We start from the raw sequence: 18,468 nt of genomic DNA on the forward strand, positions 1-18,468 counted from the left end.
CCCTTTTCAGAGTATCCCCCCTTTTCAGAGTATCCCCTTTTTCAATTAATTTATACTCTTTTATAAAGTAAATTTGTACAAAACACAGCTTAGTGGGCATACCCAGGCGTAAAGGATAAGTTCACCTTTAGACCAAAAATAATAAATGCAAATATTTTTGCAGGTAAAAAAATGTGCATTTATTATTTTTGGTTGCAGGAGCCTGTAAAGCATGGCATCATCGATCAGCAGATCAGTGGTGTAATACAGGTCTCCTACAGACCTGTCAGTATATCTGCTTGCCCGTATGGGATGTACGGGAAGCAAAAATACTGACAGAATCCATTAACTACAACGGCGCTCCACAGTGCCGTGGTAGTTCATTGAGAACTACAAGCCAACAGCCGTTATAGCTGTTGGAACTTGTAGTTCATTCATTCACAGAACTCTTTGAATAGAGTGTGGCCTTGCGTGGCTCTGCCCAAATGGCCACGTCATTCATTTACAAAGTGACCGCTTGTATGGGGAACTTCTCCCTGTACTGTTACAGGGAAGAGGGGGGATCGAGAGGCAGCTGCAGCATGGGAAACATGTTACATGTTCCACCCTAAAAACGGGTGAAACCTGTTCCCAAAAGTGAACTCATCCATTAAGGTACCAGAAAGGAAAAATCAAGGTGTTAACAGTTGTCAAGCGAAGACCATATACTTTAAAGGAAATATAAATAAAGCTTCCAGTAAGACCTTGTTACTCACTCTCTGAAGGGGAAAAGCTTGGAACGATTGAATGAAGTGCATACCAAACTGCTAAAATTGGAGGGATCCTCCGTTTGCTTACCTGGCATCTGGAGCAATCATACGAATTATCCCTCAGGATCCCTCTAATTTAATCAGTACTGTTGAACAAAGCATATAATGGACTAAGTCCTGATGAAGGTTGTAGGTTTCTATTGTAAGTGAACACTGCTTCTAAAATACAGTTTGAGATTGACATGCCTTGTACATCCATCAAAAATTCTGCACATACTCCCAGGCTAGCCGGGGCTGGCCTTGTACTGTCAAACCCACGATTTTGCAATATATGACTTGACTTTACCCCGATTGTTTCTTTTTTCACTTTTTAGGGGAAGAGCTCGTAAAACTAGGCTCAGAAGATGAACAGGGCTGGTGCAGAGGACGCCTCCTCTCCGGGAAAATCGGACTTTATCCGGCAAACTACGTGGAGGATGTTGTGTCCTGAGACTTGACCAAGCCTTGCGTTTCCATTAAGCTGTGTGCGCGTGTGGCCTGAGTAGTCGTGAAGACTGGGGCAAACTTATGAACATTGGATCCTAATAGTGAATCCATTGCTGCTTTTACCATTTTATTTTAGACATGCAGTTATTTCTTTTCTTTTTTTTTTTTTTTTCTTAATAAAACAACCCAGAAGATATTATATCTGGATGTTCTCAGCAGCATTATGAGAAATAAAGGGAAAGTTCACCCAAAACTGAAATTTTAGTGATGGGAGAATGCTAGAGGAGTGACTCCAGTGTGTCTCTATACTGTATAACTCACTCAAGCAGTGAGAGATCTCTTCTTGAGTTCCCAGCTCTGCCTTCCCGCCATGGTTGATGAGAAGCCTCACGTTGGCCACCATATTCTTCATAAAGATGATGGATAATACAGCAGGAGTAACGATATTCCTTTTTGTTTCTATAAAGTGGCCGGGGCAGCTCTCTTACCAAAGGAAATAAATGAGTGGGTATCTAAGCCCACCTGTATCCACCAAAAACTAAGATCCAGTTTTGGGTGAATTGACACTTTAAAGTCATTCAAGGGTGTAAATACTTAGTTCTGGGATATGGAGGATGTTGAAAAAGTTGAGAAATTTCCAAAAGCATAAAGATCATGCTAAACGCCATTATAATTGGTGTCAACATACCGTCCTCTTAAGGTTGTGACCTGTAACGATGTATTATCAGATATGTAAACGCCAAATGGATAAAGCCCACGGGTGCCAGCCTCTTTGCCCTTCATGTCAGGGATTAAGCTGTAATGCCCTATATGTCCAAGTTTGCGCAGCTAGCGAACAACTTTGTGAACAAATGGACAACTTTAAAGGCCGATGCCAGAGTTCAGTTTTGTACAGTTACTGGCACACGTACTTACTGGCTTCTTGTATATCTTGGGGACTCCAGTTTAAAGGTATCCCATCTAGAATTTCAAATCCAAGTCAAAAAAGAGGCCATTACAAAGCCAAAGTTACACGTCTGGGATAAGGTAGAATAAAGACATAACTAAGAAATCCAAAAGAGCCGACAACTCCTTTTTATGTCCTCATTAGTGGGGACACTTAAATTACCGTCCTCAATGGACTTTCTAGAAGACATACTGAACTAGAATATTCCACTTACCGATGCCAACCCAAAACTGAAATCCACGTTGGATGGTGTTGGCCTTTAAATTTCCCACCTTAGCACAGCAAACACCTTGTAGTCTGTTACGAAGGATTTTTAGTTAGTGTACTATTGCCTTGGTTGCTGGCAGAATTGGAAATGCATTGATCTACAAAGTGTCTCCAGTCTCTGGTAGCCAATGGATTTAAAGGATTCCCAAATAGTTTTTTTGATTTTAGGATTTTTTTTTTCCTGATATAATTTTGGGATGATAGGTGTCTGTTACTTATTAAATGTTGAGATTGAATGATTTATTCGAAAAACTGTTATTGAAGAATAACTCCTCCGAGTGTGTTTTCTCGCTCGGTCAGTGGTCAGGTATTTGTCTTTTGATAACCCCCCACAATTCAGGAAGCCAATGAGATTAGCATGAGGCTTTTAGAAGCACTTTTTATGCTGGTGAGACACACGAGTAGGAAGATTCAATATTGTGCCATCGCATCATGCAAGTGACCTTATTGTGAAAAATGTATTTTGTATTTAAATAATAATAAAAACCATATTGTTTTTATCCACAGTTTTCATTTGCTTTTTGTGTCTCCTGAGATCCTACATGAATGGTGTGAATGTGAAAGATTCTGGGCAATGTGTCCTTTAAAGAAGTAATATACATTATATGGCCCAAATGAGCTTTCTGGCCATCGCATTCCTAAATTATGGGACCCCGCCCCCTATTTTGCGGATGTAACCTCCTCCACCCTTCTGGGAAGATTTTCACAAGGTTTTGGAGTGCGTCTTTGGGAATTTGTGCCTACTTAGCCAAATGATCATTTTGGATATCCGGAACTGATGTTGGATGAGAAGACCTGGCTTGCAGTCAGCATTCCAATTCATTCCAAAGGTGTTCAGTAGGTTTGCGTTTAGGGCTCTCAAGATCCTCCACACCACACTCCTGAAACCATGTCTTTACAGATTAAGTTCACCTTTCGTTAAATGTTACACCCTGAATATCGGTGTAACATATTACAAACTGGCCCCGCACCCCCCCAATCCCCATTGTGACAGCTAGCAAGGGGATCTTCTCCCCCATTTGGAAACTCGGGCACTGCCCGAGGGCCCAGGGTCAGTAGGGGGCCCCATGAGATGCCCCTGGTACCTTTTTCATAGGCTTTTTTGAGTTTGGGCAAGGACACAGGGGCCCCATGATCCCCTATTGCCCAGGGGCCCCATGAGTTGTCAGTCCGCCCCTGCCTCCGCCCCACACTATTGTCCTCTGCCCTCTCCTCGCATCACAAATTCCCCCTCCCCCCCCCCCCCCCCCCCTTTAAGAGTAGTGTTTTCTGCCCTCCACATCAACCCTCCCACAGCACTGCCCCCCCCCCCTTTACATCACCTCTTTGCAGCAAAGCCCCCCATCACAGCACTTACATCACCCCATCACAGCTCTTCCCCTTTTACATCACCCCACGACCACATGCACACAGCACTGCCCCTCTGTTTACATTTTGCACCCCCCCCTATACATCACCACATCACAGCACTTCCCCTTTTAAATCACCCCTCATCCTGTACATCACCCGACCACCACATGCACACAGCACTGCCCCTCTTTAAATTTTGCCCCCCACCCCCATTTACATCTCACACACATCCAGAGTGATGTCCCTGGCCCCCCTTCACTCTCCTACCTTAGAGCGGAGAGCAGGAGGCAGAGCATTTCTGGATCGGGTGTGGGAAGCACAGCACATTGAACAGACCTGCTTCTTCCCCCCCCCCCCCCCCCCCCCCCCATCCTCTTCCTCTGCGATAACAGCAGAGCGGACAGCAGGAGACAGAATGTTTCTGGAGTGAGTGTGGAATAACCGCACAGTATTGAACAGAGCATGGGAGCTATCCTAACATTTCTGGATCACATGCTGGAAGCACACCATTGAATTGAACACGGGACGGCGGGGGTTAACTTTTTACTTTGACCAACAGGTGATTGGCTGCTAGGACTGCCCTGCGTCCAATCAGCCGCTGGTTAACTTAAAAAGTTAACCCTGGCAGCTCCCGCACTCTTTTCAGTGCTGTGCTTCCCGCATCCGATCCAGAAATGTTATGACAGCTCCCGTGATCTGTTCAATACTGTGCTGGTATTCCACACTTGCTCCAGAAATATTCTCCTGCTGTCCGCTCTGCTGTTATAACAGTGGTGGAGGATGGGGAGAAAGAAACCGCTCCTAAATGGTGTGACCGGAACCAGATGAAACAGTGGCTAGGTCCGCATCCGGACCGCGGTCCGCCATTTATTGATGCCTGCCTTAAAGGATACATTCACATTTCAGGCTATGTGGCTGTCTGCTTGTAGTCCTCAATGAACTACCATGGTGCTGTTGAGCACTGTGGTGGTTCATTGATTCTTCCTGTTGGTTTAAAATGATCTGCCTGTATGAGATACGAGCAGATTACACTGACAGTCTGCAGGAGACCTGCGTGGCACCAGCGATCTGATCACCAGTGCAATTCGTTCCAGGCTCCTAAAATAAAAAATAGTAAGTCCTCATGCACACTGGACGTTTTTACAGCGGCTGTTTTTTGGCTTTTTAGGTTTTTTTTGTTTTTCTTTTCTACAGCCAGTAAACTTCCCAGCATGTTACTCTGTGTCCATGCACACATAGACTGTGATCAACGTTTTTTGGCTGGAAAAACCCCCCAGGACTAGTAGGTTTCTAGAGGAGTTTTTTTTTTTAGCTGTAAACACTCTAACGCTGAAAAATGCGGTAAATTGCGGCAAACCAGCATTTTTGGATGTCTTTTTAACTTAGAAAAAAAATTATGCAGCATTGTGAACTGATACTTTTTAAATAGCATTCAAGGATGTATAAGAATGTGTATAAAGCCAAACTCCATACAGATGTAATGTTTTTGTGTAAAATGTATTAAACACAAGCAGTGTTGTGTAGCTGAATTTAGATTGGTTTCAAGTTCTTGTATTGTTTTGTACTGCAGAGCTCAGTGTTAAAGTAGTGTTACTAGGCCCTGGACCCTGCATTTACTATATCTGGTCCCCCACAGTACACAGAACATGAAAATGCAGTTAATTTAGTAAATGTAACTGCTGCTGAGAAAAGGTTTTTATAGCGGTCTTGTGAACTCTATTATTATCCAGCTGAGCACTGGTTAGAGCATGTAGAAGTTTTCATTTTCCCCTTATTGTCCTATGAGACTGCAGGACCCCTGACGTTTTGTCTGGACAGCGCTGATTGGCCCTGTGCTGATCACATGCACTCTCCCAAGAGAAAAAACAACTTTCTAGCAATACACACCAAACTGAGCATATGCAGCTTGCCCCCCAGGCTCTGTTCTATCAGGAAATGGATTGGGGACAGTATAAGAAGGGGAGGATTAGAGAAGACCGGATCAAACATCCTTTTTACACAATGCATAGGATTAACACCTTAGGTTCCACAGTGAGTATAACAAGCGTGCTTTACTGCATATACAGACTGTCTCTTAAAGTGTTACTAAGCCCATAGCAGTAAAATCAATCAGTTGTTCTGCAGTGCTCATTTATTGACAAGGAACATGCTGACTGGGAGAGAAGGTAGAGTGACAGAGCATTGAACTGCTGCTGTGTCTATACTGTCCATTCACAGGCTGGGACAGGGGTGTGGGGTAGGATTCTTCACTTATCTACTGAAGAGAAAAGTCAGGTCTCTGGTTTGGCTGTGCTGTACGAAGTACAGTGAAGGAAATAAGTATTTGAACCCCTGCTGATTTTGAACGTTTGCCCACTCACAAAGAAATGATCGATCTACATATCGAATGTTCGGTGTCTTGTAACACTGAGAGACAGAATAGCAACAAAAAAATTCTAAAGAAATGCATGTCTAACAAATGATGCACTGATTTGCATATTCAGGAGGGAAAGAAGTATTTGATCCCCTTCACAAAACATGACTTAGTACTTGGTGGCAAATCCCTTGTTGGCAATCACAGAGGTCAGATGTTTCCTGTAGTTGGCCACCAGGTTTGCACACATCTCAGGAGGGATTTTGGCCCACTCCTCCTGGCAGATCATCTTCAAGTCATTAAGGTTTGGTCGCTGACATTTGGCAACTCGAACTTTCAGCTCCCTCCACAGATTTTCAATCGGATTAAGGTCTGGACACTGGATAGGCCACTCCAGGACCCTAATGTGCTTCTTCTTGAGCCACTCCTGTGTTTGGAGTCATTGTCATGCTGGAACACCCATCCACGACCCATTTTCAATGCCCTAGCTGAGGGAAGAAGGTTCTCATCCACAATTTGATGGTACATTGCCCCGTCCATCATCCCTCTGATGCGGTGCAGTTGTCCTGTCCACTTAGCAGAAAACCACCCCTAAAGCAGAATGTTTCCACCACCATGTTTGACAGTTGGGATGATGTTCTTGGGGTCATAGGCAGCATTCCTCCTCCTCCAAACACGGCAAGTTAAGTTGATGCCAAAGCGCTTGATTTTGGTCTCATCTGACCACAACACTTTCAACCAGCCCTTCTCTGCATCATTCAGATGTTCAGTGACTATTTATCAGTCTAGCAGACTTGTATGGACAGAGAAACTGTAAGGTAGGACTACTAAGGGGGAAGGAGAAAGTTGCCAAAGAAAAATTTCAGAGTATTTAATTTATAATGTCCACTATGCCATACTGCTTGGTTCACATTGAGAGCAAGAGAAAAGACGTCAAGCTATTCCACACCATAGACATGAACACCACGGTAAGTCCAAACAAAATGGTAGTTTAAAGGGTCATCTTATCCAATTTTATTCCTGACAGTTGTACATGGACTTTCCAGACTGGGTAGGCGATGTCTAATATAAGATTTTATCATGCTCCTGGCCAAGAGTTATAAACCTGTACAGCTTGGTATAGAAGATTGCTTGCTGGCTCACAGTCTCCAGCACAGCCTTTGTTGGCCATTGGTTCCTTTTTCAACTCTGAAAAACTGTACCTCCAGTCTGCCACCTATAGACTGCCACCCAGGTACCTAAAATCCAAGTTGGCATCCTTCACCTCACCCTGAGTACGTTAACTCCATCTAGATCACGGGGTGTCAAACTGGTGGCCCTCCTGCTGTTGCCAAACTACAAGTCTCATGAGGCATTGCAAGATTGACAGTTACAAGCATGACTCTCAAAGGCATGATGGGACTTGTAGTTTCGCAACAGCTGGAGGGCTGCCAGTTTGACACCCCTGATCTAGATCAGCCCTTCTATAGGGCAGCCTTTCCCATGCTTTTTACCCCAGAAGAACCCCTAAAATGTTCAAGTCTCAAAGGCACCCTTACCAAAACACATTCATTAGGGGTTAATGGCAAAATTGCCCCTTACATTAGTGGTCAGTAGGAAAAACGCCACCCCTCAGCTAAAGAGATCTTTGGTATTGGGCCACTGGCTCTGTCAAATGATGATGGACCCCAAATTATCCAGGCACCATCAATCTCCCACTCTTTGTATATCTACTCCAATGGTAAGACTAGTGCTGACAGGTCCACCTGCACAACCTGCCTGTCCTCCAATGGTAAGACTTGTGCTGACACTTCCACCTACACACCCTGCCTGTCCTCTAGTGGTAAGACTTGTGCTGACAGGTCCACTTGCACAGCTTGCCTGTCCTCCAAGGGTAAGACTCGTGCTGGCATGTCCACCTGAACAGCCTACCTGTCCTCCAATGGTAAGACTTGTGCTGACACGTCCACCTACACACCCTGCCTGTCCTCCAGTGGTAAGACTTGTGCTGACATGTCCACCTGCACAACCTGCCTGTCCTCCAATGGTAAGACTTGTGCTGACATGTCCACCTGCACAGCCTACCTGTCCTACAGGGGTAGGACTTGCGCTGACATGTCCACCTGCACAACCTGCCTGTCCTCCAATGGTAAGACTTGTGCTAACACATCTACCTGCACAGTCCACCTGTCCTCCAATGGTAAGACTAGTGCTGACACGTCCACCTGCACAACCTGCTTGTCCTCCAGTGGTAAGACTTGTGCTGACAGGTCCACTTGCACAGCTTGCCTATCCTCCAGTGGTAAGGGTAAGACTTGTGCTGACAGGTCCACCTGCACAGCTTACCTGTCCTCCAATGGTAGGACTTGTGCTGACACGTCCACCTGCATAGCCTACCTGTACTGCAATGGTCAGGTTATGCGATCATTCACATTGCCCAGGATTGTGACCCGGGATAAGAAAACAACTGCTGCAGAAGTGATTGCAGATCTCAGTCTCAGTCTTCACCGGACTCTGCTCATGGGACTGAGACTGAGCGCTGCAGTCATGCTTGCAGCAGTTGTTTTTCTTATTCAGGGTTACAAACCCCCGCAATGTCCTATTATGTCTCTCGGTCAGTTATCCATATCCACCGCACTTATGCCTATCAGATGACATTTTCCTGGAAACTATATATACCCTTATAACCTGTGATGCCGTACCTAGTGACACGGCACATATATAGGCAAAGGGCGGTATGAATGCCACTCAATTGCAGGGTTTTACTGTTCCCCAACCTCATTTGTGAATGAGCCCTCAGAGCAGGGTTTCTCAACCAGGGTTCCCGCAGAGGTTGCTAGGGCTTCTTTGAGCGATTTCTTCCTCTTAGATTTGTTCCCACTGACTTTATTTTGTTAAGCTATCTATAAGGAGCATTCTTCCCACTGACACCATTGGTCCTTTTAGCTTTCTGGAAGAGGGTAATTCTTCCCCATGACCCTAAGTGTAAGGAGCATTCTTCCCCCCGACCATCACACTAATGTATCATGAGTTGTAGATATAGTCACTTTTAGCAGAGGTACCCTGAGACCGGAAAGGTATGTCCAGGGCAAGGGCAGACTGACCATTTGGAAACTCAGGCACTGCCCAAGGGCCCGGGGTCAGTAGGGGGGCCCATGAGATGCCCCTGGTACCTTTTTCATAGGCTTTTTTGAGTTTGGGCAAGGACACAGGGACCCCATGATCCCCTATTGCCCAGGGGCCCCATGAGTTGTCAGTCTGCCCCTAGTCCAGGGTTTCTCTGTGTTGAAAAGGTTGCCTTAGGCATTTCAGTGTATTACTGCATCTACTGTCACCAGTGCTGGGTGTTGTTATTGTATCCACTGACACCTTATTATTGCATAAGCCAGAGTTAGGGCTTTTTATTGTGTCCACTGACACCAGTGCTGGGGGTTATTGCATCCACTGATGCCAGTGCCGGGGGTTATTGCTGCGTCCACTGATGCCAGTGCCGGGGGTTATTACGGCATCCACTGATGTCAATGCTAAGGGTTATTATTGCATTCACTGATGCTAGCGCTGGGGGTTATTATTGTGTCCACTGACACCAGTCCCGGGTTATTATTGTGTCCACTGACACCAGTCCCGGGTTATTACTGCTTCCACTGACGCCAGTGTCGGGGGTTATTACTGCATTCACTGACGCCTGTGCCGGGGGTTATTGCTGCAGCTGCAGACACCAGTGCCGGGGGTTATTACTGCGTCCACTGACACTAGTACCGGGGGTTATTATTGCTTCCACTGACGCCAGTGCCAGGGGTTATTACTGCGTCTACTGACACCAGTGCCGGGGTTATTACTGCGTCTACTGACACCAGTGCCGGGGGTTATTACTGCATTCACTGACGCCAGTGCCGGGGGTTATTACTGCATTCACTGACGCCAGTGCCGGGGGTTATTACTGCATTCACTGACGGCAGTGCCGGAGTTTATTACTGCAGCTGCAGACACGAGTGCCGGGGGTCATTACTGCAGCTGCAGACACCAGTGTCGGGGGTTATTACTGCATTCACTGACGCCAGTACCGGGGGTTATTACTGCGTCTACTGATGCCAGTGCCGGGGGTTATTACTGCGTCTACTGATGCCAGTGCCGGGGGTTATTACTGCAGCTGCAGACACCAGTACCGGGGGTTATTGCTGAGTCCACTGACACCTGTGCCGGGGGTTATTACTGCGTCTACTGATGCCAGTGCCGGGGGTTATTACTGCGTCTACTGATGCCAGTGCCGGGGGTTATTACTGCAGCTGCAGACACCAGTGCCGGGGGTTATTGCTGAGTCCACTGACACCTGTGCCGGGGGTTATTATTGCATCCACTGATACCAGTGCCGAGGGTTATTACTGCAGCCGCAGACACCAGTGCCGGGGGTTATTACTGCATCCACTGACACCAGTGCCGGGGGTTATTACTCACCACTGACACCAGTGCCGGGGGTTATTACCACTGACACCAGTGCTGGGGGTTATTGCTGCGTCCACTGACACCAGTGCTGGGGGTTATTGCTGCGTCCACTGACACAGTGCCGGGGGTTATTGCTGCGTCCACTGACACCAGTGCTGGAGTCATTACTCAGTCCACTGCCACCAGTACCAAGGGTTATTACTGAGATGCCCACTTTACAGGCTGTGATTGCTTACCGGGCACAAGGGGCGGGACCTTGCTGTGATTGGTCAGACATGGGAGCGGACTGTTTATTAGAGCAACGCGCACCTGCCGGCGCTCTCAGCAGCCAATGGCAGCGAGGAAATCTGTCCACAGCAGGTTCCGCTACGAAGGTTTGCTGACATTCTTACAGAATACAGCGATGATATCTCACGGGGGAGTCTGATAACATGGGAGTGTCGGGAGGCGGAGCCTGAATGGAATGGTCTGTGGGCGGAGAGAACAAGGAAAGGAACATGAGAGGGGCGGGGTCCAGTGAAGATGATATACAATAGGGAGTGACTTTGGATGGTGTGTGGGCGGAGGATATTGTGTTCTGCGGGATGAAGAGCTGGGGGGCGGCGCCCAGTGAAGATGATGGGCAGCAGAGTGACTTGATTGGTCTGTGGACGGAGAGAATTAGGAAAGCAAGCTGATGGGGGCGGCACCCAGTGAGCATGGTGGGCGGGATGGTGTGTGGGCGGAGGGTTTAGTGCTCCTGAAGGACCCCGTGTAGATAATGGGCGGGGGGAGTGGGCTTGGTTGGTGTGTAGGCGGAGGATGCTTTGTGCCAGGGAGGCTGCGAAGGCGGGACCTAGAGAAGATGATGGGCGGGGGATGTAGCTTGGTTGGTGGGTGCGGAGGGAAGAACTGAAGTTGAGGGGCGGGGCCAAAGGCAGTAATGGGGGGGATGTGAAGTGATTCATGAAGTTTATCGGTGCTGATCGAGGGGGTGTGGCTTGTAAAGGGACGTAGGAGGGAATAGTCATGTGGGCGATTGGAGACTAGAGATCACGGAGGGGAGTGGCTTGTGTTCAGGTGGTGGCAGGTCTGAAGCCGCCATTGGCTGCGATGGCAAAAAGCAGTGATTGGCTGACGGCTAACTTCGTTGTGGAGAATATTCCGAGATCTCTGATTGGCCGGCTGCCTGTGTGGCTGTGTAGGGTGTGCTGAGCACTGTGATTGGAGGAGAGGCGGAAGGGCCGTATAGTGAGGGAGGAAACATGGCTGCCGAGCCGACTAAAGCGGAGATTCAATCCGTGTTCAAGAGGCTGCGGGCTGTACCTACCAACAAGGTGAGGGGGAGAGGAGCCGAGGCGGAGGGGAAGGCCTGGCCAGCACATGGTGGGCCTTTTAGGGTGTCATGGCCTCCATGTCTGCCAGGGACTGGTCAGCCAGGCTGTGAGCCTGGACTCTGCTGCTGTCAGAGGACTACAAGTCCCAGCATGGAGGGGGTGCATGTCAGGCCTCTGTAGTAGGGTGTCCTGTGGGAGGAGTACTCTTTTTAACCCTTCCACTGCCGGGCCTGGCAATCCCCTGTCGTGATCTCTGTCCCGGGGGCAGAGACCCCCCCCCCAATCGCGATCTCTGTCCCGGGGGCAGAGACCCCCCCCAATCGCGATCTCTGTCCCGGGGGCAGAGACCCCCCCCCAATCGCGATCTCTGTCCCGGGGGCAGAGACCCCCCCCAATCGCGATCTCTGTCCCGGGGGCAGAGACCCCCCCCAATCGCGATCTCTGTCCCGGGGGCAGAGACCCCCCCCGATCGCGATCTCTGTCCCGGGGGCAGAGACCCCCCCCAATCGCGATCTCTGTCCCGGGGGCAGAGACCCCCCCCGATCGCGATCTCTGTCCCGGGGGCAGAGACCCCCCCCAATCGCGATCTCTGTCCCGGGGGCAGAGACCCCCCCCGATCGCGATCTCTGTCCCGGGGGCAGAGACCCCCCCCAATCGCGATCTCTGTCCCGGGGGCAGAGACCCCCCCCCAATCGCGATCTCTGTCCCGGGGGCAGAGACCCCCCCCCAATCGCGATCTCTGTCCCGGGGGCAGGGACCCCCCCCAATCGCGATCTCTGTCCCGGGGGCAGGGACCCCCCCCCAATCGCGATCTCTGTCCCCAATCGCGATCTCTGTCCCGGGGGCGGGGACCCCCCCCCAATCGCGATCTCTGTCCCGGGGGCGGGGACCCCCCCCCCAATCGCGATCTCTGTCCCGGGGGCAGGGACCCCCCCCCCAATCGCGATCTCTGTCCCGGGGGCAGGGACCCCCCCCCCCCAATCGCGATCTCTGTCCCGGGGGCAGGGACCCCCCCCCCCAATCGCGATCTCTGTCCCGGGGACCCCCCCCCCAATCGCGATCTCTGTCCCGGGCTCTGAGGCTTTTGCTAGGTTCACACCTATGCGTTTTGCTCGAGTACGAGAGCCCATTCATTTGAAAGGACTCCCGTGCCCGTGACAAGCAGGGAAAGAAGTTCCTGCACTTCTTTGGAAAACGCAGCCTCGGTTCCCAGTGTGGTTGCGATTTCCAGTGCGTGCGGTGTGCTATTAGAACTAATGGCACCCGCCCGCGGGTTCAAATTCCTCTGTGCGGGTGTGTGTGTGTGTGTGTATATATGTATATATTTTGAAATTTTTATTTATTATATACTGGTAATGGCGGCGATAACTAATAAAAGGCACTGACACTGTACTAATGACACTGGGCAGGAATGGGTTAACATCTGAGGCGGTCTGTTTGTTAGGGGGTGCTTTTATTGTGTGGTGTATTACTAAGGGATGTGCTGCTTTTTATCTCTCTGCTTTGCACATTCACAGATCTCTCTCCTGTCAGCTGCCCCACTGATCGCCAAGTCCTGCCAATGAATTGCTGGCTGGGACCCAATGATTGACATGTACGGGAGCCAATGACAGTGCGGGCAGGCAGGCGCACACTCCCCACCCAGAAATGCAGAATCGGGTATATATACATGATTCTGCACAGAGCGGCCGCCATGTAGCCGTCAATCTGCTATAGGGCGGTTGGCAAGCAGATAAAGACTGATCACTGCGGATCTCTCTCCTTGTGCAGGGTGACTGGTCTTGTCTCCACCCCCTGCTGTAGATCTCTGCACGTTAGCCTGTAGTGGGTGGAGCCTGCTGGGCCCCTCCCACAGCTCTCCACTCTGTACAGCCCAGTGATAATGTCACTGCTTTAACAAGGTCATATCTGGGTTTGCAAAGGCATTTTGGCCTCATGTGCACTGGACATTTTTAACACAGCTCTTAGGGGCGTCTGGCATTTTTTTTTTCTTTCAGCCTCTAAATGTGTGTGCATGGTAGCCTATGTGTCCAGGCACATACAGGCAGTTAAAAAAAAAAAAACACTGACCGTGCGTCCAGGAGCAGCAGAGTTTTGGCAGGAAATATGCTTGATGCATGTACATGCTGGGCGCGTTTAGCACTTGAGTGTTAATTAATTTCACTGATTAGAAGAATAATTTATTCTAGCCACTGAAATGAATTACCGCCTGAGCATTTGACACGCCTCAATGTGTTGCATGCATTTACATAGTTAGTCTGGCTGAAAAAAGACAAAAGTCCATCCAGTTCAACCATAGGAAAAAAAAAAAAGTTGATCCAGAGGAAGGCATAAAAACCCAGCAAAGCATGATCCAATTTGCTCCTGCTGGGAAGTTTACAGGTGTCAAGTGTTTATTTCTGCCAATACTGCTGCCAGGAGGATGAGGCCTAAATGCACACAAAATGGATTTTATATCCTTTGTGGCTTTTGAGGGGTTGGCCAAAATTTGGAAACGCTCCATGATTTGCAGGTGTGAAAGTGGCGACGTGTTTCACATTGAAAGCGGAGGCGATGTAGCAGTCTTCTGCTTCCGCTGTGTGACGAGACACCTAGCTAACAGGTGGGAAGTCTCACTTTCGTCATTCACTGCATGCGCTGCTAGAGTCATGTCAGAGCTTACTGAGCTTCAAAGAGGGCAAATTGTTGGTGTCACTCAGCTGGTGCCTCTGTGACTGAAGTTGCCAATTTATTTGCCATGTCGGGAGGCACAGGGTCAAAGGTTATGACGGCGTATACAGATTCCGGGAAAACGGCGCCTGATATTTATAAGTGCGGTCGACATGGTCAACTGACCGAAAGATATAAAAGGACATTGCGCAGGATTGTGACCGGGAATAAGAAAACAACCGCTGCAAAAGTGACTGCAGAGCTCAATCTCAGTCTTCACGGGAAGCCATGTAACATGCATGCAGTAGCGGGGGCATGGATCTGAGCGCAGATGGTGTGTTTTCAGGTCCATGCCCTCTGATCCTGCACACGTGTCAGAGCTAGCCTCAGGTATCTGTTTATTATGTGATCACATCATCAACTTGCCTTATCCTGGGGTAGAGCCGTGACCAATCAGGAAAGTCCAGCTCAGGTCTGGGAGTATTGGTGGCCGGGATGGGTGACAAATCCTCCTGTATTAGTGCACAATGTAAGATTTACTGTTCTGATGGTTATCAGAGGAGGTGTGTCACTTCCTTCCTCCCCCCATTCAGAGTGCAGTGTCACACAAAGGCTGCCATTGATTGCTCATGACAATGCAAAGTCCCCTCATCAATGGACTCCATAGCCTGATCTGTTGTTCCTTTTTAGGCCTCATGCACATTGGACGTTCTAAAAACGCCAGTTGCGGTAGCTGTAAAATGCCGCGTTAAAAGTGCGAGTTTTGTTGTGCTTTTTAGTGGTTTTTGTGCTTTTTAGCAAAATGTCACTCGCTCATAAACGCTCATGAACACCTTATGGGGACTACACACATCCTGAGTTTTATTAGAGCAGCCATTCCCAACCAGGGACGGACTGACCATTTGGAAACTGGGGCACTGCCTGAGGGCCCGGGGTCAGTAGGGGGCCCCATGAGATGCCCCTGGTACCTTTTTCATAGGCTTTTTTGAGTTTGGGCAAGGAAACAGGGGCCCCATGATCCCCTGTTGCCCGGGGGCCCCATGAGTTGTCAGTCTGCCCCTGTTCCCAACCACAGTTCTTCCTTAGTTTGTTAGGGGTTCATGGAGTTGTGGTTAATCGACTTCCTATTCGATGGTGCCTGCATAGTTCCCAAGCCAATACCACTTCAATACCGGGCACTTTTACCCCCTTCCTGCCCAGACCAATTTTCAGCGATGTTGCACTTTGAATGACAATTGCGCGGTCATGCAACACTGTACCCATGTGAAATTTTCAACTTAACCACTTGCCTACCGTGCACCTATACCCCCTTCCTGTCCAGGCCAGCTTTCAGTGCTGTCGCACTTTGAATGACAATTGCACGGTCATGCAACACTGTACCCATGTGAAATTTTCAACGTAACCACTTACCTACAGGGCACTTATACCCCCTTCCTGCCCAGGCCAATTTTCAGTGCTTTTGCACTTTGAATGACAATTGCGTGGTCATGCAACACTGTATCCATGTGAAACTTTCAACTTAACCACTTACCTACCGGGCACTTATACCTCCTTCGTGCCCGGGCCGCTTTTCAGCTTTCAGTGCTGTCGCACTTTGACAATTGCACGGTCATGCAACACTACCCATATGAAATTTTTATAATTTTTTTTTCACACAAATAGAGCTTTCTTTTGGTGCTATTTAATCACCGCTGAGTGTTTTTTTTTTTTTTTTTTTTTTACTTTTTTCTAAATAAAACAAAAAGCACCTGAAACTTTTGATGCACTTTTTTCATTTCTGTTATAAATTTTTGCAAATAAATAACATGTCTTCATAAATTTAGGTCGAAATGTATTCTGCTACATTTCTTTGGTGAAAATAATAATAATTGAATTTGTATATCTTTTCAAATGTTTCTATTTTTTTTATTACAGGTTTTCTTTTTTTTTACTATTTTATTTTTCAGCACACTGTGGCCAAAGCAGTACTATGTTACCATAGTAATATTGAGCTACTCTGGGCAAGTGACCAGATTTTTTTTTTTTTTTTAACACATTAGGATTGCTAATACCAATGTATTTCATTGATATTTGCAATCATTGTTACTGAATGAAACTGATTCATTCAGTCTTTTCTTGTGATTAGCTGTGCTTAGGCAAAGTTGATCACATGATACAGATGGACTGTGATTGGCCCTGTCTGTATCATGTGACTGCCTTGACCAGTCACCGCTAATATAATTGTATACAATGGATGCATTACAGGAAGCCATCCATTGTTTACAATCGACATGTAATCTGCTGTGATTGGTCACATGACACTGGAAACGGGCCGGTGTAGTGATATGTCATGGGCTGTGTCCCGTGACAGATCGCGCGGCTGCGTGAGCGGCTCGTTTTGACAGGACGTCATATGATGCCCAGTCACAAGGAGGAATGTCCCGCCCGGCCGTCAATCTGCTATAGGCCGGGCAGGAAGGTGTTAAGAGTCAGTGGCACAACACCAATGAATATTTTTTTTTTAGCAGTTTGTGGTATTCTGATCACCACTGTAAGGGCTTGTTTATAGTTGCAGTCGTGGGGGACGGGGGGTAAAACGCCACAATTGAGCCGCATTTTTACCATCCCTCAACCGTTCCTCTTTAGCAAAAAAGGCCCTGGCCAGGGATGTACACATGCTGCGGCAGGAATTATACCCTCTGTTGGGCTTGATGGATACTGTTGCCTGCCAGAAGACATCCATTCAAGTGACCAGAGCTGTGCTGCAACCGTGCACAATGTACACAGTTGCAGTGCAGTAGACCAGCATTTAGAAGGTTAAAACAAGAGGTGATACAATGCCAGTTTAATGCCTGCCCAATGCTCTCTTAAGAGTGATTCAAATGTGGATTGCTAGTGTTTAAGAGGCTTAAGGTAAACATTCTTCCCACTGGCAACCATTGAATGTTAGCAGGTGTTCCCCCAACCCTGAATCAATTCATGGATTCCTCTGGGACTAAAAGGTTGAAAGGCTGCACTGGATGGCCAGTCAATGCATTACTAATGAAGGTATAGTGGAGGTGGACCAACCCTCATTACTGCTTTCATCCAGGTCCTGCCAACTCCAGACAGTGACATTTATTTATTTCAGGTACTTATATAGCGCCGTCAATTTACGCAGCGCTTTACATATATATTGTACATTCACATTAGTCCCTAACCCTCAAGGGGCGTACAATCTAAGGTCCCTATCTCACATCCATACATACACATACTAGGGCCTCTTGAATTCCGCCACCCACTTTTTAATGGTGGAATAGGAAGGGGCATCCTCCCCTAATGTTTCCATCATGTCCTTGTGGATGTCCTGTCCATTCATTCCCTTTTTCAGCAGGTATTGGATAACTGCACGTTTGCTCACTTTCTCCATCTTTCAGACAATGGTGACCTTCTGCACTTCCGTCTTCAATAATTGAAACAAAGAAAAAGCTATTTGTGACAAATTTGTTATGGAACCTTGCAAAGATATGTACTATTAGTAGCAAAAATAAAATTGGGCTAAGACAAATGCTTCATGGATAGGCCGAAAACCTTTCAGTTGCCCCTCGTAGGTTACAGTTGTTTTGCACTGGTTTCTTCATCTGTTTTTCTTCTTGTTTTTCAGTCATGCTTTGACTGTGGAGCAAAGAACCCCAGCTGGGCCAGTATCCCCTATGGAGTGTTTCTATGCATTGATTGCTCTGGAATACATCGATCTCTTGGAGTTCATCTCAGTTTCATCAGGTAGGTAATTAAACAAGTGGTACACCAGAGGCGAGCAACACATCAAAAAGCGTTTGAAATATTTGGATATTTTATGCATGGGTCCAGTTTGCAGCTGGCCAATGCTCTGGGAAGCTGGAAATCACTAAAGAAGACACTGCTACTCCACTGATCTACACTTGCTTCCAGGTCCCATGCCAAGCAGAGGCCCTGCATTGTGAACACAGGAGG

General features: G+C 47.9%; 1 protein-coding gene across 3 annotated transcripts in view; it reads left to right on the top strand.

Moving 5' to 3' along the window:
• The first annotated feature begins 11,583 nt into the window (after nucleotides 1-11,583).
• ARFGAP2 (ARF GTPase activating protein 2) overlaps nucleotides 11,584-18,468 on the top strand; it is a 37,807-nt gene continuing 30,922 nt past the window's right edge. For all 3 annotated transcript variants that reach the window (XM_089668291.1, XM_089668292.1, XM_089668293.1), the window contains exons 1-2: nucleotides 11,584-11,868; nucleotides 18,140-18,258. In XM_089668291.1, the coding sequence (XP_089524417.1) occupies nucleotides 11,797-11,868; nucleotides 18,140-18,258 (191 nt within the window). In that variant the 5' untranslated portion in view covers nucleotides 11,584-11,796. The remainder of the gene's footprint in view (nucleotides 11,869-18,139; nucleotides 18,259-18,468) is intronic.

This window comes from Staurois parvus, unplaced genomic scaffold, assembly GCF_062004578.1.
Source record: "Staurois parvus isolate SC_StPar_1 unplaced genomic scaffold, SC_StPar_1.0 ptg004076l, whole genome shotgun sequence".
Classification (NCBI taxonomy): domain Eukaryota; kingdom Metazoa; phylum Chordata; class Amphibia; order Anura; family Ranidae; genus Staurois; species Staurois parvus.